This window comes from Indicator indicator, chromosome 3 (assembly GCF_027791375.1).
Source record: "Indicator indicator isolate 239-I01 chromosome 3, UM_Iind_1.1, whole genome shotgun sequence".
Taxonomy (NCBI): domain Eukaryota; kingdom Metazoa; phylum Chordata; class Aves; order Piciformes; family Indicatoridae; genus Indicator; species Indicator indicator.
The window spans coordinates 1282828-1307255 of NC_072012.1; the positions used below are offsets into that span (position 1 = coordinate 1282828).

The 24428-nt window shown below is 45.5% G+C and overlaps 1 protein-coding gene across 1 annotated transcript in view; it reads right to left on the reverse strand.

Moving 5' to 3' along the window:
- The window catches only part of OTOGL (otogelin like), a 180405-nt gene that overhangs the window by 45986 nt on the left and 109991 nt on the right, over window positions 1-24428 (reverse strand). The window contains exons 28-34 of the mRNA XM_054399714.1: window positions 18168-18324; window positions 16436-16462; window positions 12007-12174; window positions 8419-8697; window positions 5124-5241; window positions 2878-2957; window positions 368-433 (exon numbers count right to left, since the gene is read on the reverse strand). Of these exons, the coding sequence (XP_054255689.1) occupies window positions 368-433; window positions 2878-2957; window positions 5124-5241; window positions 8419-8697; window positions 12007-12174; window positions 16436-16462; window positions 18168-18324 (895 nt within the window). The remainder of the gene's footprint in view (window positions 1-367; window positions 434-2877; window positions 2958-5123; window positions 5242-8418; window positions 8698-12006; window positions 12175-16435; window positions 16463-18167; window positions 18325-24428) is intronic.

Below are 24428 nucleotides of genomic sequence, written 5' to 3' on the forward strand. Positions count from 1 at the left end.
CTAGGGTGAGGGTGGAGAGAGAGAAAGAGAGGGGAAAAACAAAGAGGGAAAGGTGTTCTGATCCCTTGCTCATAAAACTGATGCTGCACTTATCCCATGGAGCTCCCTAGCTCCAGGGAGAGAAGCCATGGTGCTCATTTCTCCATGCTGCTTGCTGGTGGACACAGATCTGTCCAAATTGCAATGGATGTTTTTAGTACTGCTGAAAGGCTAGGAGAAGGGCTTGGGTTTGCAGCAAATGCAGAAACATCTATAGAACTTCCAAAGTCTATAACTGGACTCGAGTCAGTCATACCAGCAGGAGCTGACTCAATCCCTGAAGTAACAACTAAAGAAGGTGTCTGAGGAAATCTTTCCGTGGTCTCACCTGTGTGAGAGATGAACAACGAAGGTGTTGTTCCAGCTGCAGGTTCAGTAGGTGTCATAGGAATGCCTATAAGGAAAAAATTGTGTTTCAATGCACTTTATAGGTTATTGGTAAAGCCACATAGCAACAACTGTGTCTGCACAAGTCCCAGTTAAACATTAGCCAATCAGAGCATCAGTTTGCTGAGAGGATAACCTCTGGTGGTTCCAGGTTGCCTGATGACTTTGAGGAACTTGGCTGTCTCAAGAAGTTTCTGAAATTTCTTTGCAAATGAAGTAGCTAATTGTTTATTCTTAGTGATAATCTTGATTTTGTAGAGCACTTTCTGAAGCAATCACAGACTTACAGAATATTAGAGGTTGGAAGGGACCTCAAGAGATCATCAGGTCCAATCCCCCTGCCAAAAGCAGGATCACACAGAGGAGTCTGCACAGGAATGCATCCAGGTGGGGTTTGAGAGTCTCCAGAGAAGGAGACTCCACAACCTCTCTGGGCAGCCTGTTCCAGGACTCTGTCACCCTCACTGCAAAGAAGTTTCTCCTCATGTTGAGCTGAAACCTTCTCTGTTCAAGTTTGTCTCCATTGTTCCTTGGTTTATCACTGTGCACCACCCAAGAGAGCCTGGACCCCTCCCCTTGACAGCCACCCCTCAGCTCTTGAGAGACATTGATCAGATCCCTCTCAGCCTTCTCTTCTCCAGACTAAACAGCCCCTGTTTCTTCACAGGGGAGATGCTCAAGTCCCCTTAGCATCCTCATGGCTCTCCATGTTGTCTGCTCCTGGGATTTTATTACTCTGAGAAGAGAGCTTCTTTTAAAACTGCTGAAGTATTTGTACAAAAGGTGTTTGTGTAGAGCTGGACATACAGAAAGAGCTAACCAGTTTACACTTAGTATGTATGATGCAGTTTCTCATGCTTACTTTCTCAGTTTTTTAATTCTTTTCTCTTCTTGTGGGACTTTTTTCTTCATTTGTGATTACTGTTTTCCTTCATTACATATAAACAATTTCTTAAATATACTTCAAAGTTTATAAGCAACAATAAGGAAGACCCATGGGAAATTCAGTAAACCCAAACTGATAAAACACTTGGAAAAAATATACCTTTGGAAGGCATGTCTCATGCTAGAGGAGACAACTTTGGGGTAGCAAATACCAAGCATAACATATTTAAGGCAAAACTTGTGCAATAAAGCAAGAGACAGTATCAGAATGTAATTGTTATGTTGAAAGAACACTGCAGCCCCATACTAAGCAAATAATGTGGAGTCTTCACACACCACAAGTTGTGAGACAGATGCACTGAGTTGGGTAGTGGTGGCTTGGCAAATGGAAAGTCTGAACTTTTGGCCACATCTGAACAAGTGCCATATTTGGGATCATTCTCTTGTGTACACAGGATCTGTTGGCAGCATATAGTCAAATGTAGCTATGATGACATCACAAAATGTTCCAATTTAATACACTTCTAGATCAATGAAAGAATTTCACTTCAGATGTGGTTTCTTTATAGGTAGGAGACATATTTTTGAGGTCTGGAGATAGAGTCTATGTCCCAGAGAGAGACCAGAGCCACATTTGGGATCTTTCTCTTATGCACCCATGATCTAGTGGCAGTATATAGTCAAACGTAGTTGTGATGACATCACAAAAGGTTCCAATTTAATACACATCTAGATAAATGAAAAAATTCCACCTCAGATGTGGCTTCTTTATATGTAGGAGACAGATTTTTGAGGACTGGAGATGGAGTCTCTGTCCCAGAGAGACACCAGAGCCACATTTGGGATCTTATGTACACAGGATCTGTTAGCAGCATGTAGTCAAATGTAGCTGTGATGACATCACAAAAGGTTCCAATTTAATACACTTTTAGATCAATGAAAGAATTCCACCTCAGGTGTGGCTTCTTTTTGTGTAGGAGATGTATTTTGGACGACTGGAGGTGGAGTCTATGTCCCAGAGAGAGAGACCAGAGCCACATTTGGGATCTTTCTCTTGTGTACACAGGATCTAGTGGCAGCAGATAGTCAAATGTAGGTGTGATGACATCACAAAAGGTTCTAATTTAATACACATCTAGATAAATGAAAGAATTCCACCTCAGATATGGCTTCTTTATATGTAGGAGACAGATTTTTGAGGACTGGAGATGGAGTCTCTGTCCCAGAGAGACACCAGAGCCACATTTGGGATCTTTCTCTTAGGTACATATGACCTAGTGGCAGCAGATAGTCAAATGGAGCTGTGATGACATCACAAAAGGTTCCAATTTAATACACTTTTAGATCAATGAAAGAATTCCACTTCAGATATGGCTTCTTTATATGTAGGAGATGTATTTTGGAGGACTGGAGATGAAGTCAATGTCCCAGGGAGACATTCTTCAATGGGAAGATGTTCTGATGCAGCATTTAACAAAAAACCAAGATTGTACATTTGATTAAAACCTTCCCTGGGTTCTCTAGAGTGATTTATTAGATTAGAACAATGTAATAAAATATACTTACAGTCTTCTGGATAGACACATTTAAGGGTGACCTCATCAAGGATCATGTGTTTGGGGCAGTATGGCAAACATCCTTCAACCCTTTAAAACATTGCATAGTTATTTCTACAGTCATGATGGAAAGAAAAAAACTAATTTTTCACGAGTTCACTTTGGCAAAATGGAAACTTTTCCCTAGGACAGTGAAGGTAGCATTTTGAGGCATTTTAAGGTCAAAAAGACATTGAAGAGCACAATTCTGAGTCTAAATTGTTAATAACCAGTTCTTTAATTGGCTGACAAACATGATAGCATTGGATCATTCTGCTTCCACAGCCAGGTAGGAGTTCAGGACCATAAGCAGAAAAGTTTTGCACAGGACAAAGAACTTCTCTACAGGACCACTGTTTTACCCAAGTATGTTCACTTGAAACATTAAAATATTTAGACTGACTCCATGCAAAGTCTCATTCTTGTGCACTTTCAGCACAACAGAGTGCAGATAACTCCATATTTTCCCTTTCTGTTTCACTTTTGTAAGAGTTTTTTAAGAAGAAAATCAGTGTGCCCATATGGAAAAAAGCTAAGAGTACCAATGGAGAAAGTATCAGTAACACTGCATATGGCTAGGGAGATCATCTCAAAGGCAAAATATCATTTAATTTCCATCAGACTTTCTGCCTTGAGGATTTTAGGCTTTTTTAATTATTATTATTTTAGTTTGTTGTGGTTCCATAGTTTTTTCATGCCAGGGAAGATCATAGAATCATAGAATCACAGAATTGTCAGGGTTGGAAGGTACCTCAAAGATCATTCAGTTCCAACCCCCCTGCCATGGGCAGGGACACCTCACACTACAGCAGGCTGCTCACAGCCACATCCAGCCTGGCTGCAAAAACCTCCAGGGATGAGGCTTCCACCACCTGCCTAGGCAACCACTTTCAGTGTCTCACCACCCTCATGGGGGAGAATTTCTTCCTAACATCCAATCTGAACCTACCCAGTTCTAGTTTTGCTCTGTTCCCCCTAGTCCTATCGTTACCTCACACCCTCAAAAGCCCTCCCCAGCTTTCTTGAAGCCCCCTTCAGGCACTGGAAGGCCACAAGAAGGTCTCCTGGGAGCCTTCTCATCTCCAGATTGAACAGCCCCAACTCTCTCAGTCTGTCTCCACAGCAGAGGAGTTCCAGCCCTCTGCTCATCCTCCTGGTGATCCGTGGAAACAGGATCTGTGTCCAGGTCTGGAGCCCCTATTACAAGAGGGATCTGGACATGCTGGAAGGTGTCCAGAGAAGGGCCATGAGGATGAGCAGAGGGCTGGAGCACTTCTCCTATGAGGACAGACTGAAAGAGTTGGGGCTGTTCAGTCTGGAGAAGAGAAGGCTCCAAGGTGACCTTATTGTGGCTTTCCAGGATCAGAAGGGGGCTACAAGAAAGCTGGGGAGGGACTTTTTAGGATATCAGGGAGTGACAGGACTGGGGGAATGGAATAAAGCTGGAAGTGGGGAGATTCAGGCTGGATCTGAGGAAGTTCTTCCCCATGAGAGTGGTGAGAGCCTGGAATGGGTTGTCCAGGGAGGTGGTTGAGGCCCCATGCCTGGAGGTGTTTAAGGCCAGGCTGGATGAGGCTCTGGCCAGCCTGATGTAGTGTGAGGTGTCCCTGCCCATGACAGGGGGGTTGGAACTGGATGATCCTTGTGGTCCCTTCCAACCCTGACTGATTCTTTGATTCTATGAAATCTTGTTTCTAAGTACCAAGGTGATCTGCCCTGTAAGCTCCCTCATCACCCTGATGACAATGAGCATTTGCTAGCACTAAGTTCCCTCCTCTCATAGGAGAAGGCATAGTCTGCCCTTACTATTCCTGCAGTGTTTGACCTCTGTCATAGACACGGGAAAGATCTCAACCTTTACAGCATCGTGGGGTGCTGGGTTAGGATGTATATATAAAACCACAGAAGGGGAATAGCCTTCATTTAATTGCATAGATTTCTATTTAAGCCCTACCGGCAGCTAATCCCCTGGGTTTGTTACAAACCCTCTTATTCTTGTGTGGAAAGATGGCTTGGAGAAAGGAATGCATACCCTGGGAAACAAGAGGCTTGCTCCAAACGTGTTCAGATGACTTGTGAGAGTTACTCACAAGAGTGACACTGAAATCTAGGGGAGTAGAAGTGAATGAGTCTTGCAGTGCAGCAGCTGTCAGAAAGTGTAAGGGGCACACAGTACAGAAAAGAGGGTGACAGCAACGGGAGCTTAAGGGTACTTACGGAGGAAGGAATCTGCACGCCAGCCCTTCAGGATCACTGCAGGTTTTAACACAGGGTTTAGCACAAGACTCGTATCGCCATTCACACATCCTTCTGTAAGGCACAGAGGCCCCAAGGTCTGAGACAGAGGGGAAAGAAGCTGTTTATGGATTGTGTAGGCAAGAAACTACACATTTCTAGCCTTCCCTATAATATACATTGGGATTTGAAGGGAAAGAAGTTAGTTATTGATTGTGTAGGCAAGAAACTACACATTTCTAGCCTTCCCTACAATATACATTGGGATTTGAAGGGAAAGAAGTTAGTTATTGATTGTGTAGGAAATAAACTACACATTTGTAGCCTTCCCTATAATATACATTGGGATTTGAAGGGAAAGAAGCTATTTATTGATTGTGTAGGCTAATATACATTGGGATTTGAAGGGAAAGAAGCTATTTGTTGATTGTGTAGGCAAGAAACTACACATTTGTAGCCTTCCCTATAATGTACATTGGGATTTGAAAGGAAAGAGCTATTTGTTGATTGTGTAGGAAATAAACTACACATTTGTAGCCTTCCCTATAATGTACATTGGGATTTGAAGGGAAAGAAACTATTTATTGATTGTGTAGGCAAGAAACTGTACATTTGTAGCCTTCCCTATAATGTACATTGGGATTTACAGGGGGAAAAAAAAAGGGTGGGGGGAAAGAGAGAAATGAAAATGAAGCAGAGAAATTCCTGGGAACTTCAAAATAGATGCGGTTTTCTTCAGTTGCAGTTAATATTTTAAATGCAGTCAAATGAAAGGAAACTGAAGCTTCAAAGATACAAAGGCATGCTCACTTTTACAATGTATTCTGCTTTGAAAACTTGCAAATCACTTAAACATATTGAAGGTTGCAAAAGCAATAGAGTTCATTTAGGAGTGCAGATACCTATAGATAACAAGACATTAACATGAATTTTTTTGTGGCAGACCACATTCATTCTGAAAGAGTAAAAGAAGGAAAATATAATTCAAAGACACAGTGGTCATCACCTGTTAAAATGAGAAAATAATAGCTTTTCACAAAAATCACAGTTTGTCCTTCAAGGCCACAGATAAGACTGGAACCATCCTCCCTCCACAACAGTTAAAAGAGGCTCACTGTACAGAGGAAGAAATAGAGAGCACAGAATCAGAGAGTCACAGAGTCCCAGAAGGTTAGGGGCTGTAAGGGTGTGGCAGTTTGGGCTGGGTGCCCCCTGCCGCTGCCGCATGAGATACACCTCTGGTGTCCCAGGTACCCGCCCACAAGGGGTGGACACAGGACACGGCGTATTTCTACCCATAAATCCTGCGTCCTATAAAGCCATCGGCAGAGTCATCCTCTTCCTCTTTCTTCCCTCTCCGCTCCCATGGGAGATGTCCTCTCTTATCGGGTAATGCCGGGGGGGGTATCTCAGGCCTCTTAGGCCTGACTAGGCCTAATGCCAGGAGGAGAATCGGGGGGGGGGAGGGGGGCAGTCTCAGACCTGGCCAGCCTGAGACTTGCCTAGCAGTGGGGGGGGGGGGGGAAGAAATAGCCCTGAAGGATTGAGTAGACCCTCAGGTGGGAGGAAGGGAGGATTGGGAAGCTTTTGGGAATTCTGTGGGGGACTCTGTATGCTTTAGGATGTTCTTTTCCACTATGCTTTGTAGTTTGTAGTTTTTCTGTATTTTCACAAATCGCTTTTCCACTTAAACTTTCCATCACTCTCCAATCCGTTTGTGTGAGTGTCATTCTTTCGTCCCCTTTGGGGCAAGAGATGTTCTGGCTGGCCTCAAACCAGCACAAAGGGACCTCGAAAGCTCATTCCAACCCCCTTGCCAGAGCAGGAGCACCTAGAGCAGGTCACAAAGGCCACATCCAGGTGGGTTTTGAATATCTCCAGAGAGGGAGACTCCACAACCCCCCTGGGCAGCCTCTTCCAGTGTTCTGTCACCCTCACAGGGAAAAAAATTCTTCCTTCTCTTTCCATGGAGCTTCCTATGCCTCAAATTCCACCATTGCCCCTTGTGCTGGCATTGGGCATCACCGAGGAGAGAGGAATGGAAGACAAAGAAAGGAGAGTAATTGAAAATAAGTTAAAACCCCACTGTTGAAAACTAAGTGCTCTGAATGCAAGCAGGAAAAAAAAAAACAAAACAAAACACAACAAAACAAAACCAAATCAAACAAAACCAACCAAAGCAAAGCGAAACAAAACAAAACAAAAACAAAACAAAACAAAACAAAACCAAACCAAAATCAAACCAAACCAAACAAAAAAAAAACCCAAACCAAAATGAAAAGAGGCGAGGCGAGGCGAGGCGAGGCAAGGCAAGGCAAGGCAAGGGAAAGGTAAGGAAAGGGAAAGGTAAGGAAAGGGAAAGGCAAGGAAAGGGAAAGGCAAGGAAAGGGAAGGGAAAGGAAAGGGAAAGGAAAGGGAAAGGAAAGGGAAAGGAAAGGGAAGGGAAGGGAAGGGAAGGGAAGGGAAGGGAAGGGAAGGGAAGGGAAGGGAAGGGAAGGGAAGGGAAGGGAAGGGAAGGGAAGGGAAGGGAAGGGAAGGGAAGGGAAGGGAAGGGAAGGGAAGGGAAGGGAAGGGAAGGGAAGGGAAGGGAAGGGAAGGGAAGGGAAGGGAAGGAAAGGAAAGGAAAGGAAAGGAAAGGAAAGGGAAGGAAAGGAAAGGAAAGGCAAGGCAAGGAAAGGCAAGGCAAGGAAAGGCAAGGCAAGGAAAGGCAAGGCAAGGAAAGGAAAGGAAAGGCAAGGAAAGGCAAGGCAAGGCAAGGCAAGGCAAGGCAAGGCAAGGCAAGGAAAGGCAAGGAAAGGCAAGGAAAGGCAAGGAAAGGCAAGGAAAGGCAAGGAAAGGCAAGGAAAGGCAAGGAAAGGCAAGGAAAGGCAAGGAAAGGCAAGGAAAGGCAAGGAAAGGCAAGGAAAGGAAAGGCAAGGAAAGGCAAGGAAAGGCAAGGAAAGGCAAGGAAAGGAAAGGAAAGGAAAGGAAAGGAAAGGAAAGGAAAGGAAAGGAAAGGAAAGGAAAGGAAAGGAAAGGAAAGGAAAGGAAAGGAAAGGAAAGGAAAGGAAAGGAAAGGAAAGGAAAGGAAAGGAAAGGAAAGGGGAAAGGGGGAAGGAAAAGGAAAAGGAAAAGGAAAAGGAAAAGGAAAAGGAAAAGGAAAAGGAAAAGGAAAAGGAAAAGGAAAAGGAAAAGGAAAACGAAAAGGAAAAGGAAAAGGAAAAGGAAAAGGAAAAGGAAAAGGAAAAGGAAAAGAAAAAAAGAACATACTTTTCCCTAGGGATTATGGAAAATTTACCTTCAATACTAAAGCTACTGGAACGTTTGAAGTGCTCTGAATCGTCATACTTTGCCACTTTGACACCAGAGGATGTGAGAATGAGGAAGAAGCCTTTTTTACTGTGCAGTTCGAAGGCACTGAGCCCCGGAGTCCAGAGGCCCTGGTGGTGGAAGAAGGTAGCTCGTCTTCGAAAGGAGGCACTCGCCTGCCACTGCTCCAACCCGACCGTGTCGTTGTTATGCACATAGAGGAAATAGTTTGGTCTTTCAGCAGATTCAAGGGAAACAAGAGAGACAGCTTCCACAGAAGACAAAAACAAAACAAAGCATGATAATGTTAAGATGTTCACATAAAACAGCTTAAATGTGAGGTTGCAATGCTGGCTGATAAATGCCTCCTTAAAAAAAAAAAATTACTTCTTACCCCTCCCCCCCCCCCCCAAATTAATTAGATCAAGACTACATTCAGCTTACTGCTACCAGCCTTTGAAATTATTCTTTAAGAGTCTCGAAGTGTGCCTTGCTCAAATTGGGAGTTTTTTTCTCAAGTTCAGACAGTTCAGCTGTACCAAAATTTCATTAGTAAATAAACAGGTATGATGAGACTATGGTCGGGTTCGGTAAATAACATTATACAAGTTGTGGTGGGTTGGAATTGCCCTTCAATTAATTTGAGAGAATTACCTCCCCCCAAAATGAAAATTGCCAGACTAGCTCAGAAGGTTTGGGAAGCAAATGAAGCTCTATTTACAAGCAAACTACAATCTAGCAATATGAAATGCAATGAATATGCACCAAAGATACAATCTATGTAGAATATAGAGATATCATCAATATATAAACAACACAGAAACTCCTCAGACCCCCCCTGGATGGATCCAGGGAACTGTTCACCTCCTCCCCCATTCCTGTTACACAGTAGTCAAAACAGAGATCCCCTGGGCAAGGCCACCAGAAGAGGGAGAGAGAGAAGTTGCAAGCAGAAGTGACAGAAGAAGGAGAGCAAGAACTGTTTCTACCTCTGCTTTATATCCCCATTAGCAATCCAGTGAATTCTATAGACCTTAGCATTATTTTCCTTTTTACATCCAATGGTAATTTATTTTCAGTCTTTGCAGTCAGGGACTAGGCTGAAGTTCCCCCTTCAAAGTGTAACCCAAGTATGATGAGAATATGCATGGTTCACCTGCACTCCAGGCTTTTTTTTCTCCACATACTCTAAAAGACTTGAACCTCTGTTTTGGCGGGCTCACACCAGAAATCAAAAGCAAAGAAAATTCTCTGCAAGTTTAAGAACTTGGAAGAAAACTGACTTCATATTTGGCTTTCTACTTGAAGAAGATCTTCATGTGTCCTTAATCTAGATGAACACTATCTCAGGCCACACAGGTATGAAAACTACCTCTGTACTGCACAGATATAATTAATGCTTTGCTTCCACTTTGGGTAGAGAACTGACAAGGCTGAATGAATTCTTCTGTTCCATCTAGTTTTTAGTTCCTAAAACCATACCTAAGAATGTAATTTCTCCACTGCAAAATTGTCAACTGTTTGTGAATATAGTTTCCAATATTGCTCTGAAGACAGCCGTTCTCTGTGTTGATTTCTGAGGGGTTGGGATTTTTTGTTTGTTTGTCTCAACAAAATTAAATTCTATGAGAAAACAGTGACAAAAATCTCCGTTGAATTCATTGACACAAATCCAGTATGTGTGAAGAAAGGAAAATATATACAGAAGAGAAAAATAGTTACGCATATTTCTTTTTGGTTGTACAGTTTGGATCAGTGTCTGATTAGGTGAAAACAGACCCTAGGAACTGCAGTTCACCTAAGAAATTTCCTTTTATGCTGTATGGAGATGCTGCTCACTGACAATGCAGGACACATTTTATAGTGCACTGACAGCTGCAAAAACAGAAGGAAAGATAAAGCAGATATCATTTCACTTGAGACAAAAGGAACCTTGCATTCATCTTCAGTGTTGATACTTAATAGATACAATGTGCAGAATTTGCCAGTTTCCAGTTACACAAATTAGTTTTGTTTTGTTTTGTTGTGTTTTGCTTTGTTTTGTTTTGTGGTGTTTTGTTTTCTTGTGTTTTGTTCTGTTTTGTTTTGTTGTGTTGTGTTGTGTTTTGTTTTGTTCTGTTTTGTCTTGTTTTGTTTTCACAAGGGAATTCTAAGCACTGGTACTTTGCAGCATTTCTAAAACAATGTTTGAAATGTCAGTTTTAAAGCTGGCAGTGAGGTTTTCCAATATTAAAACAAAAATAATTTTTAAACACCCCCCCCCCCACACACACACACAGCATTCCTCTTCAGTTTTGAAACTTGCCACATCACCCTCAATTATTCCAATCTGTTGTGGTTCAGAGCAGGGCAGATTGCCCTAATGCCCCTGGGGCAAGAGCAGACCTCTCCACACACAGGACTGGAGTATTGGGAAGTTTCAGAGGCAAAGCTTTTCATAAGCTACAGTCCTGCAATGTTACAATGCACAGTGGTGAGCACAGGAAATACAAAGGAAATACAAAGGAATGCAGGGTCTGGGTTTAACACAGAAGCTCATTAAGCCAAAAGCTTCACTCCAAAACCTCCACTAAATCAGACCAGACCCCAGGACTCCTTCTCTCCCTGCCTGGGGTTCAACATAAGCCCCAGGGCTCTTTCTTCCCCCCAGTGCTAGGCTGGGTTCAGGCTGGCCAGGTCTGAAACTGCCCTCCCTTAGTCCCTGGCAATAGACCTAAACAAGCCAAGATTGCACAGTAAAAATTAATTTGGCCTTCAAGTCCACAGATAAGACCAGAACCATCCTCCCTCCACACCAGATAAAAGAGGCTTACTGTGTCCAGGGATGTGCAGAGAAAGAAATAGAGAGCACAGAATCATAGAATCACAGAGTCAGAGAGTCACAGAATGTTAGGGGCTGGAAGAGACCTCCAAAGCTCATCCAGTCCAACCCCCCTGCCAGAGCAGGAGCACCTAGAGCAGGTCACACAGGAACACATCCAGGCAGGTCTTGAACATCTCCAGACAGGCAGACTCCACAACCCAACCTGGGCAGCCTCTGCCAGTGTTCTATCACTCTCACAGGGAAAAAAATTCTTCCTCCTGTTTCCATGGAACTTCCTATGCCTCAGCTTCCACCACTGTCCCTTGTGCTGGCATTGGGCATCACCCAGCAGAGCCTGGCTCCAGCTTCTGGGCAACTCACCCTGCACATCTTTATTGACATGAATGAGGTCACCCCTTAGTCTCCTCCAAGCTACAGAGCCCTTAGCTCCCTCAGTCTCTCCTTGTATTGACAAAAGATCATCAGGTGGAGAGGTTGGCTTTGGACAGATTTCCCATGTAACTGACTTCTCAGCCAGCTTTATAATGATGTAGAATTTATGGGAAGAAATACCTGATTTCCTGTGTCCACCCACTGGGCTGGACACTCTAGACACTGGAGGTCTGTGACTTTGTGGTCTCCAGCTCAAACTGGGACACAATAACTAAAAACACATCTACCATTTTAGGAGGTTGAGAAGATGCAACAAAATCCATTCATATAGTTTGAAAAAACATCTCTATTGCCATTAGCAAAAGTACTGAGAACACTTACATAAATCTTTATCTTTGAAAAGGCCTGGAGTTATCATGAAACTGAAAAATATATTTCCATGTGCTCTGGTTCTAGGCAGGGGAAATATCCTTCTACTGGATACGTTAGCTCCTATAATGGTCTCACTCTCTCCATAACTTGCCAGAATATAGGGTCCTTCACCAAGACCTAAGGAAAAAAAAAAGAAACAAATCAAATAGAAAAAGAAAAATCTTCATTGAAGTCATACCTGACATATCACCTTAAACATTTCACCCTATCTGGAAGCAAATAAATTTTGAAGCACAGCTCAGTTTGTTATGCTGGAGTAGGTCTATATCTACCTGTCCAATGTTCTGCCTTGTTCTTTGTTTTCTGCCCAGAACACAACATCTACAAAGTGAGCACAAAATACTGTGGGTAGCTATCCTCATAAACCAACTTCTACAAGAAACCAACCTAGGCTGCTTTTTTATGTTCTTTAGCCTTTTACATGTCCTTATTTCTGTACTTCAAAAGATCAACAGAACAGCTTTAACAGATAGATACTGCACAAGATCAACAGAGCAGCTTTAACAGATAGATACTTAAAAGATCAACAGAACAGTTTTAATAGATAGCTACTTTAGAATCATAGAATCATAGAATCATAGAATCAGTCAGGGTTGGAAGGGACCACAAGGATCATCCAGTTCCAACCCCCCTGCCATGGGCAGGGACACCTAACACTACAGCAGGCTGGCCAGAGCCTCATCCAGCCTGGCCTTAAACACCTCCAGGGATGGGGCCTCAACCACCTCCCTGGACAACCCATTCCAGGCTCTCACCACTCTCATGAGAACAGAACAGTTTTAATAAGATAGATTCTTTAAAAGATCAACAGAACAGTTTTAATAGATAGATACTTTAAAAGATCAACAGAACAGCTTTTATAGATACTTTAAAAGATCAACAAAACAGTTTTAATAGATAGATGTTTTAAAAGATCAACAGACCAGCTTTAATAGATAGATACTTCCATCAGATAGCTACTGAAAACTGTCTAAGATCTACAAGGCAAACCTAGGTGGCAATTTCCCACACCAACTCCCCCCAAAAAACAACCCCAAAACCCCAAACCAACCCAGATTTCAAAGTCTAAGGCTGCAATTCAACATTTGGCAGCAACACTGCTTAAGTAATTGTCTGGTTCCTCCTCTCCCACAAGCCATTTACTTTTGCCCCCCCTTACTGCCCCAGGTTTAGGTGCTGGCCCAGCTATGCCTTTCAGCAACCTCCCTGGAGCTATTGCTGCTGGTCTGGAATGGTTTGCAGAAATACATCCAGATATCACAGCATTCATCTTTGTCTCTATAGCCCACTGAAAGAACCAAGAGCAGCATACCTTTAAAGCCTCACCTTATGAGCCTCACCAGGGGGGCACCATAAGAACCTGGAAAGGCTTTGATGCTGTGTAAAGCAGTAGCTAACCTATGGGTATGCTGTCAACACTCTTTTCACCACAAATCCAAATTAAATCACCATAATAGAAAGAAATTTAACTCTGAGACCAGGCCAGCACACCTTACTACTTCTTAAATCCTCTGTTGCAAAGAAATTATGGAAAGTTAGTTCTATCTAGCAAGACCAATATGATGCTACAGTACTGGACCAGACTCAGTGGAGGAGAAAAAATAATTCATCTACTGTATGGTGTTCATCAGAGGATGCAAGCAACTAGAAAAGATGCATCAAAAATCATTTTCGCATCATTGCATTTAGTGAAGTTTCCCTTCCTTTCCAATATTTTGCTCCCCACAAAGCACATACACAGGGTCCAAATATAAGAGGGGATTCCACAGGAATTGTTAAGTACCACTCTCATTTTATGCTATCAGTGCATAAAATCCTATAAACTATTAGTTTCAAAACATAAAAGGTCCCAGTTCTGGAATTTAAAGTACAAGCACAAGCTAACATCCTTCTAGAGCTTCTCTCAGCCTCTCAGCCAAGGTATGCTGCATGATGTGTTAATCCACCCCCCACACTGAATATGGTGAGGTTATTAATTGAGATATTAGGGATTGCTAAAATCATTCAACACAACAGGGCCACTGATGTTCACCCATTAAAAACAGCAGCAATGTGAAAGCTACATACACCAAGTAAAAATAAAACAAAACCAAAAACAACAACAAAAAACCACAAACCAAAAACAAAACCAAAATAAAATAAAAACAAAACCAACCAAAAAAACCCCAACAACAACAAAAACCCCAAACTAAAACCAAAACAAAAACAAAACAAAACCAAAACAAAACCAACCAAACAAAAACCAACAACAAAAAAAAAATCAATCAATTCAGTCAAGTTTTAAACTGAACCAATCTCTTATGTCAATGAAAGATGGGGGGGGGGGAAAAATAGTTAATCCTTATTCTCGTTGATCTTAACTCAGTATCATCAGAGATGCATTATATCCACATCATTCATTTTGGGAGAAAGGGACTTGAATGTCCCTGTGCCAAAGGCAATTAGTTCAAGTGAGGTGAAAATTCAGCTGGTAATAACCACAGATAACCTTCAAAGTAATGTGTGAGGGTTTGAGTTCCTTCCTCATGTAAGATCTTCTGGTTGTGTTTATACAGGACAGCTCTGAAGTACCACATGAAATACTGCACAGAAAAAAGAGTGGGTTAGATAGCCAGAGCAGAATAGGAGGGAAGGCAAGCTCAGTGTAATGACCTAATGATATTAAATAGACAAAGAACACGTTGCACAATCACACACAATGCTCCAGGCTGCTGGAGTCATCCAAGTCACGTCTCCTCTCTCATGGATTTGAAGGTCCAGTGAGCTCGAGGGATGGTGACTATGCAATCCTACCCTAGGGAAAGGAGAGAACTTCCAGCACTGCTGCAGCTGACAAAGATCCTTCTCAGCACCAGCTACAGAGGGGTTTATTTGCACTGTGCACTGAGTCACGTTTCATAGGAGCTGCCAGAGGTGGTGTTTTGCTTACAGCTAGCATGTGTGTTGCTGTGCCACTGCTGTCCCTGGACACACAGCAGAAAGGCACTTGGGGACTTGTTTTGCTAATTTGCTGAACTCGTTAAACTCTCATATCCAAATCAGGAATTAAAAATACATATAAAAAACAAAGCATTCTAAGCTGTGACAAAGAGAAATTACCAAATTATAAAATTAAATTCTAAGCTGTGACAAAGAGAAATTACCAAATGATCTTTTCTTCATTGGGTAGTCTGAGTGAAACAGATATGAGGAAAGTGTCTCTTGGGTATTTGTTTTTCATAAGAAATAAAATCACAGAATCACAGAATCAACAAGGTTGGAAAAGACCTTTCAGATCATCAAGTCCAACCTATCACCCAACACCTTCTAACCAACCAACTAGACCATGGCACTAAATGCCTCATCCAGGCTGGTTTTAAACACTTCCAGGGATGATGACTCCAGCACATTCCAGTGGCCAATCTCTCTCTCTGGGAAGAATTTCTTCCTCACATCCAGCCCAAACCTCCCCTGCTACAGCTTGAGACTGTGTCCTGTTGCCTGGGAGAAGAGACCAACCCCCACCTGGCTACAACCTCCCTTCAGGTAGTTGTAGACAGCAATGAGGTCTCCCCTGAGCCTCCTCTTCTCCAGGCTAAACACCCCCAGCTCCCTCAGCCTCTCCTCACAGGGCTGTGCTCCAGACCCCTCCCCAGCCTTTGTGCCCTTCTCTGGACACATTCCAGCATCTCAACATCTTTCTTGAACTGAGGAGCCCAGAACTGGACACAGCACTTAAGGTGTGGCCTGACCAGTGCTGAGCACAGGGCAGAATGACTTCCCTGCTCCTGCTGACCACACTATTCCTGATGCAGGCCAGGATGCCATTGGCCTTCTTGGCCACCTGGGCACACTGCTGGCTCATGTTCAGCTGCTGTCACCCAGCACCCCCAGGTCCCTCTCTGCCTGGCTGCTCTCCAACCACTCTGTCCCCAGCCTGTAGCTCTGCATGGGGTTGTTGTGGCCAAAGTGCAGCACCTGGCACTCAGACTTGTTAATCTCATGGCCTTGGACTCTGCCCATCTGTCCAGCCTGGCAAGGTCCCTCTGCAGGGCCTCCTACCCTCTGACAGATCGATTCCTGCTCCCAGCTTGATGTCTGCAAACTTATGAATGGTGGAAGTGAAGGGACAAGAGAGAAATACCTCAAAACAGAATCATGGAGAAGAAAGATAAGAAAATAGTTCATAAAAGGTACATTCTATATTCTAGCATGCTCAATGTGAGGAACTATCTGTAACCAAATGCATTATAAAAACTCATTCCACTTTAGAACTAAAGAGTATAGGTTTGTTTTTAGCACATGGCTAGCTGGTGTGCTAGAAAACATAAAGAGTGTATTCAGCAAGGTGTAGAAGGATGAGGATGAATCAAAGACAGCAATACCAAATACTACATACCTTGGTTGTAGTATTCACAGTCATAGGCTGGGGAAAAAAAAAAATATTATTATTATTAAGAAGTAACAACAGAGTACATGCATACCTGCATCCTGAAGATGTCAAATCCACTTATATCAGAGGAAGTTTCATTTCCTATAATGTATTTTAGTCAGTGTCTTTACTTCCCTTAAGCTTTTCTCCAGTGACTTACAGCTGTATTTAAACAGTGGACAGTGTTTAGATCCAGGACAGTGAATCTAAAATGTGATTTATTCTACAGCCAAGGACCTTTCTCATGAAAAGCAGAATGGGCTGAGTCTTTTGCAACCCTACACAGAACATGGGACATACACCAGATGTGGCATACAGCTGCCTTTCCAAAAGTGTCTTCATGGGCACACCCTGGGCATGGCCAGGTCCTCTTCAGTTAGGCACCAGATTTGTTTGTTTGAGGCCAACAGCTAACACAGCTTGACAAAAGTATGGTGCTTTTATTACCCACCCAGCCTTGGGCAGCAAAAGGCTGATGGGACTAAGGTGGGTGCTGCCTTTGCAAAGGCAGAATTGGCTCAGAGGGAGGTGAACCAACCCTGCCTGCCAGGTTACACCCAGCCCTGGAGGGGCTGAAAAGAACCCAGCCCCCAGGTGGACAGAAAGAAACCTGAGCCAGGAGGGCAGAGGGAGATTTGGGGTCCCCTGGGTCAAAGGTCTATTCCACTCCCCCTTCCTGTCCAGCAAGGCCTATTTAAGGGGGGCTCCCCCATTTGTCTCTCTTTCTCCCTGCCTCGCCTGCTGGACAGAGGTCATTTTCTGCTCCTGTGTCATCAGTCACCTCCTGGTCTGCCTCCATGTTGTTTCCAGGCTTCCAAGGGCTGCATTCAAAGAGAATCTCCATTACAGCAAGGGAAGCAAGTGCCAGCTGGGCCTGCTTTTGTATATTTTTCTGTTTAGCCTTTTCCTTGTACCTTTGTAACTTTCCCTTTTACTCAGATGATTTATATATGTTGTTAAAATTACCTTTTTACTTCCAAACCGACTCCAGACCATTCCTCTCATGCATTTACCCCTCCTTTCTCCTGCCTAATTTGCTTTTACCCTACTGGGGGAAAAGGGAGAGGGGGAGGAAATTGAAATTTGTTCCTCTGGGGCTTTTGGAGTCCAGGGGAAAAAGCTTAAACTACAACACAAAGGAAGAAGCAGGCTGTTCACCTGATCTGTGTGTATGTGAATCACAACTGGCCTCTGCCTAGGCTCTTATCTGGGGTCTTGCTGTAAATCAGAGCAGGGGAGGGTGAAAACAACAGACACTGAACACAGCCTGAACTTGTGAACTGTTAGGACAGAGCACAGTCTTAACAGGCTACTGAATAGTAACTTCTCCATGCAGAGAAGTGAAGAGCCTAGTTTAAATGAACATACATTGTGTGATGTAGGGGGTGACATCTGAAGGGGTACATGTAGTAGGTGTATTGGGAAGACTGTAAATCCTGAGTACCTCAGCCAGTGGGGAAAGGGAGAGGGAAATCTGTGTCCAGGACTTTGGGATAAAAGGGAAGCTGTGCCCCCCAGCAATTGGAGACACCCCACAGAGATTTGTCCTCTGTGGACCCTCCCTTTATCTGAATGAAGTTTTACAAGACTCCCCTGTCTTTATTGTGATTAGGAACTTTTAGATTGGATTAATTTTTCCTCACAAGGACAAAGATGCCTCCAGGATGAGCTCTGGTGCAAGGCCAACCCATGCACATACCACAGAGTGAAGGAGATCGCCAGTGAATCGCTGCCCCTTGCTGGCAGCACTTGTGGGCATAAGCTGCAATGCTGGTACACAAGCACTCACAGTCCCCACCAAGGTTGCAGTTGCAAGTATCTGTGTGACAGTTTTTGACAAAAGAAGTCACATCAATCTGGGAAATTAAAGGACAACAAACAAAAACAAAAAGAGAGAGAGAGAGAGGATTGGTGATTTGATTGCATGAGCTGTACAAATTACACTGTTGGCAGCATGACTTCCACCTCTGGGTGGATTGAATGACTTAAACATAAGAGAAAGGTATTTTCTAAGGTTTGGGTACCTTCCTGGGCAATAAAGTCCACTTAAATGATCAGCTTGTACCTGTACAAAGAAAAGAGATGTGCCTGTTACAAAGAAAAGGAGTGAGCACTTGCAGCCCAGAGAGCCAAGCAGAGCCTGGGCTGCAGCAAGAGAAGTGTGGCCAGCAGGGACAGGGAGGGGATTCTCCCCCTCTGCTCCACTCTGCTGAGACCACACCTGGAGCTCTGTGTCCAGTTCTGCAGTCCTTATTACAAAAAGGATCAGGAGGTGATAGAAGGTGTCCAGAGGAGGGCCACCAGGATGAGCAGAAGGCTGGAGCTGCTCTGCTGTGGAGACAGACTGAGAGAGTTGGAGTTGTTCATTATGGAGCAGAGAAGGCTCCCAGGAGACCTTCTTGTGGCCTTGCAGTATCTGAAGAGGGCTACAAGAAAGCTGGGGAGGGACTCTTTAGGGTATCAGGGAGTGATAAGACTAGGGGGAATGGAAAAAAAAACTAGAAATGGGTAGATTCAGATTGGATGTTAGGAAGAAGTTCTTCCCCATGAGGGCGGTGAGACAGTGGCACAGGTTGCCCAGGGAGGTGGTGGAAGCCTCATTCCTGGAGGAGCCTGAATGTGGCTGTGAACAACCTGCTGTAGTGTGAGGTGTCCCTGCCCATGGCAGGAGGGTTTGAAGTGGATGATCCTTGAGGTCCCTTCCAACCCTGACAATTCTACGATTCTAAATTTCAATAAACTACTAATAAGAAGGACATTTGGCCACACACTTGCTACTACTAATTGATGTTGAAGCTGGCAGTTCACACATGCTCACATGATGTTAGGGGTTGGAAGGGACCTCCAGTGATCATGAAGTCCAAATTCCCTGCCTAGCACCACAGAATCTAGTGCAGGTCACACAGGAATGCATCCAGATGGAGCTTGAAAGTCTCCAGAGAAGGAGACTCCATAACCTCTCTGGGAAGCTTCTTCCAGTGCTCTGTCACCCTCCCAGTGAAGAAGTTCCTCCTCATGTTGAGGTGGAACCTCCTGTGCTGCAGTTTCTATCCAATGCCCCTTGTCCTATCACAGGGTGCAAGTGAGCAGAGCCTGTCCCCTCCCTCTTGACCCCCAGCCCTCAGATATTTATAGACATTTATTAAATCCTCTCTCAGTCTTCTCCTCTCCACACTAAACAGCCCTAGGGCTCTCATAAGGCACATGCTGCAGTCCCTTCATCATCCTCAAAGCCTTCTGTTGGACTCTCTCCAGCAGATCCCTGTCCCTTCTGAACTGGGGAGCCCAGCACTGGATGCAATATTCCAGGTGAGGTCTCACCAGGGTAGAGTAGAATGGGAGGAGAACCTCCCTGGCTCTGCTGGACACACTCCTCTGAATGCACCCCAGGATCTCATTGGCCTTTTTGGCCTCCAGGGCACATTGCTGTCCCATGCAGAACTTGATGTACTGTTGTAAGGCTAATGCTGCCATCTATAGTCCTGTCAGTTTTACATGAGCAACTAAGAGCTGCAGCTCTAATTTTCAAGTAATTAGTCGAGGGAATATTGGTCAGAAAAAAGAAAGCTTGAGCATGCTTTCTCCCCTTACCAAGATATCAGTATACTCTGCCCACAGCCTTTCCCTAGATCAGAAACCCATATCACAGCATATCAGAGGCTAGGAGGGAACTCAAGAGATCATCAGGTCCAACCCCCTGCCAGAGCAGCATCACCCAGGGGACTCTGCACAGAAATGCATCCAGGTGGGTTTGGAATGTGTCTAGAGGAGACTCCACAAACCCCCTGGGCAGCCTATGCCAGGGCTCTCTCAACCTCACTCTAAAGAAGTCTCTCCTCATGTTGAGCTGAAATCGTCTATGTTCAAGTTTGTCTCCATCGTCCTTGGCTTATCAATGTGAATCACCCAAAAGAGCCTGGCCCCCTCCCCTTGACACCCACCCCTCAGCTATTGAGAGACATTGATCAGATCCCCTCTCAGCCTTCTCTTCTCCAGACTAAACAGCCCCAGGGCTCTCAGGCTCTCTTCACAGGGGAGATGCTCAAGTCCCCTAAGCATCCTCCTGGCTCTCCCTTGGACTCTCTCCAGCAGGTCTCTATCTCTCTTGATCTGGGAAGCCCAAAACTGGACACAGGATTGCAGCTGTGGTCTGAGCAGGGCAGAGCAGAGGGAGAAGAACCTCCCTAACCCTGCTGGCCACACTTTCCTTGCTGCACCCCAGGATGCCATTGGCTCTCTTGGCCACAAGAGCACATTGCTGTCCCATGCAGAACTTGCTGCCCACCAGCACTCCAAGGTCTTTCTCTGTGGAGCTGCTTTCCAGCAGGGCAGCCCCTAACCTGTCCTGGTGCCTGTTGTTATTCCACCCCAGATGCAGGACCTTGCACTTGTCCTTATTGAACTCCATGAGGTTTGCCTGCACCCAGCTCTCAGCCTGTCCAGCCCATGGATGGCAGCACAGCCTGACAGGTGTCAAGTTTTGTATCACCAGTGAATGATGATCAGCGAATCTTGACTGTAAAATCCTCTCAGGTTGTGATTTTACATGACACACTGTTTCTTGGATTTTCAGAAGCTGAAGATGTTTCCAAAGCAGTGTTCTTACTCCAGAGATGGAGAGTCTACACTCTGGTCTAGCTCAGTTGTAGGGCACTCAGGTGGCACATGCAGACTACAGAAATGCCTTCAGAGTAACAAAGCAGCACTCATCTGACACACAGGCAGCTTCTCAGCTGGCAGTTGCTAGAAGCAGGCAGGGACATGAAGACTCTTTTTGTGCCTTCACTGGAGAGAGATGCCACTTTGCTGTCATTCTTTTCCTTTGAAAACAGGGCTACTACTGGGGCAGGGGGCATAAGAGTTATCTCTGTTGGAAATGGCTGTATTAGCTTCACAGGAACCACCAAACACCAAATTGGCTCCAGTGACCTCTCCTGTCTGCAGGACACATCTCACATGGGTCAGGTCATCTCCCTGCTGTTGTGACAAACTGGGAGCCTAGGGTCAAAGCTCCTGATGAGTTCAGGAGTTACGAGGAAGACTGAGTTCATAGAATCATGGAATGGTCCAGGCCAGAAGGGGATCTTCAAAGCTCATCCAGTCTGACCTCCCCACACTCAGCAGGGACATCCCCAACTAGATCAGGCTGCCCAGGGCCTCCTCCGGCTTCACCTTGAACATCTTTGCTGGACTTCAGCAAGGCCTTTGACACTGTCCCCCACAGCAAACTCCTGGCCAAGCTGTCAGCCTGTGGCCTGGACAGCAGCACTGTGCTGGGTTAGGAACTGGCTGGAGGGCAGAGCCCAGAGAGTGGTGGTGAATGGTGCCACATCCAGCTGGCAGCCTGTCACTAGTGGCGTCCCCCAGGGATCAGTGCTGGGCCCCATCCTGTTCAATATCTTTATTGATGATCTGGATGAGGGGATTGAGTCTATCATCAGTAAATTTGCAGATGACACCAAGGTGGGAGCAGGAGTTGATCTGTTAGAAGGCAGAAGGGCTCTGCAGAGGGACCTTGCCAGGCTGGACAGATGGGCAGAGTCCAACATGATGGCATTCAACAAATCCAAGTGCCGGGTGCTGCACTTTGGCCACAACAACCCCATGCAGAGCTACAGGCTGGGGTCAGAGTGGCTGGAGAGCAGCCAGGTGGAAAGGGACCTGGGGGTACTGGTTGACAGCAGCTGAACATGAGCCAGCAGTGTGCCCAGGTGGCCAGGAGAGCCAATGGCATCCTGGCCTGCATCAGGAATAATGTGGCCAGCAGGAGCAGGGAGGTCATTGTACCCCTGTACACAGCACTGGTTAGGCCACACCTTGAGTACTGTGTCCAGTTCTGGGCCCCTCAGTTTAGGAAAGATGTTGAATTGCTGGAGCATGTCCAGAGAAGGGCAATGAGGCTGGGGAGAGGTCTGGAGCACAGCCCTATGAGGAGAGGCTGAGGGAGCTGAGACTGTTTAGCATGGAGAAGAGGAGGCTCAAGGGAGACCTCATTGCTGTCTACAACTATCTGAAGGGAGGTTGTATCCAGGTGGGGGTTGGTCTCTTCTCCCAGGCAACCAGCACCAGAACAAGAGGACACAGTCTCAAGCTGCGCCAGGGGAGGTTTAGGCTGGAGGTGAGGAGAAAGTTCTTCACAGAGAGAGTGGTTGGCCATTGGAATGTGCTGCCCAGGGAGGTGGTGGAGTCATCATCCCTGGAGGTGTTCAAGAGGGGATTGGACGTGGCACTTGGTGCCATGGTTTAGATAGTCACAAGGTTTAGGGTGACAGGTTGCACTCAATGATCTTTGAGGTCTCTTCCAGCCTTCTTGATTCTATGATTCTATGATTCTATGATCTCCAGGGAAGGAGCCTCAACCACGTCCCTGGGAAACCTCTTCCAGTGTTCCACCACCCTCATAGGAAAGAACTTGTTCCTAACATCCAATCTCAACCTGCTCTGCTCTAGTTTGAAGCCATTGTCCCTTGTCCTGTCCCTGCAGCCCTTTGCAAACAGTCTCTCTGCAACCTCCTTGTAACTTCCTTCAAGTCCTGGCAGGCTGCTCTTAGGTCTGCCTGGAGCCTCCTCTTCTCCAGGCTGAACACCCCCAGCTCCCTCAGCCTGTCCTCATAGCAGAGCTGCTCCAAACCCCTGAGCATTCTCATGGCCCTCCTCTGGACCCTCTCCATCAGGTCCATGTTCTTCCTATATTGAGGGCTCCAGAGCTGCACACAGTCCTCCAGGTGAGGTCTCATCAGAGCAGAGCAAAGTGGCAGAATCACCTCTCTGGCTCTGCTGGCAGCACATCTTTGGATGCAGCCCAGGCTGTGATTTGCCTTCTGTGCTGCAAGCTTACACTGCCTGCTCCTGTCCAGTTCAACGCTTAGCCAGACAACTGCAAGTCAGTTGCTGCCAGACCTAAATGCAAGATTTTGTTTCTCTGCAAACAGAGAGTTCCAGCCTCAGCTGAACTGTGAGGCTGCCTGTCCCACAGGCAGGAGCTTGCCTCTGTGCACAGCAGGATCCTCCACTATCTGCAAAGCAGAAACAACTTAAGAGCATTGCTGTAATCACGAAACCCTCATCTACACTATCTGCTACCCACATCCATACTTTCTGCTCCTTCAGTGACCCTAAGTGTCAGTGTGCTTGGACTTTTTTCCCAGCCAGCCAGCCAGCCAGCCAGCAGTCAGGTGCAGTTATCCTTCATAGGATGTCACTTTACATTTATCATGGTCATGGAGTGCTGCTAAATAGGTTATAAAAGCACCTGGAAGAGGGCTGCTTTACAGGCTGTGCCACAGAAGATGTGGATGTGGATGTGAAAATCACAGTCTCACAGTGTATCAGAGGCTGGATGGGACTCAAGAGATCATCAGTTCCAGCCTCCCTGCCAGAGCAGGATCACCCAGGGTAGGCCACACAGGAATGCATCCAGGTCGGGTTTAAAGGTGTCCAGAGAAGGAGACTCCACAACCTCTCTGGGCAGCCTGTTCCAGTGCTCTGGCACCCTCACTGGAAAGAAGTTTCTCCTCATCTTGAGCTGAAATCTTTCATGTTCAAGTTTGTCTCCATTGCTCCTTATCTTATCACTGTGCACCACCCAAAAGAGCCTGGCCCCCTCCACTTGACACCCACCCCTCAGCTCTTGAGAGGCATTGATCAGATCCCTCTCAGCCTTCTCTTCTCCAGACTAAACAGCTCCAGGGCTCTCAGTCTCTCTTCACAGGGGAGATGCTCAAGTCCCCTAAGCAGCCTCCTGGCTCTCCCTTGGACTCTCTCCAGCAGGTCTCTGTCTCTCTTGACCTGGGCAGCCCCAAACTGGACACAGGATTGCAGGTGTGGTCTGAGCAGGGCAGAGCAGAGGGGGAGAAGAACCTCCCCAGCCCTGCTGGACACACTTTTGCTGCACCCCAGGATCCCATTGGCTCTCTTGGCCACAAGGGCACATTGCTGTCCCATGCAGAACTTGCTGTCC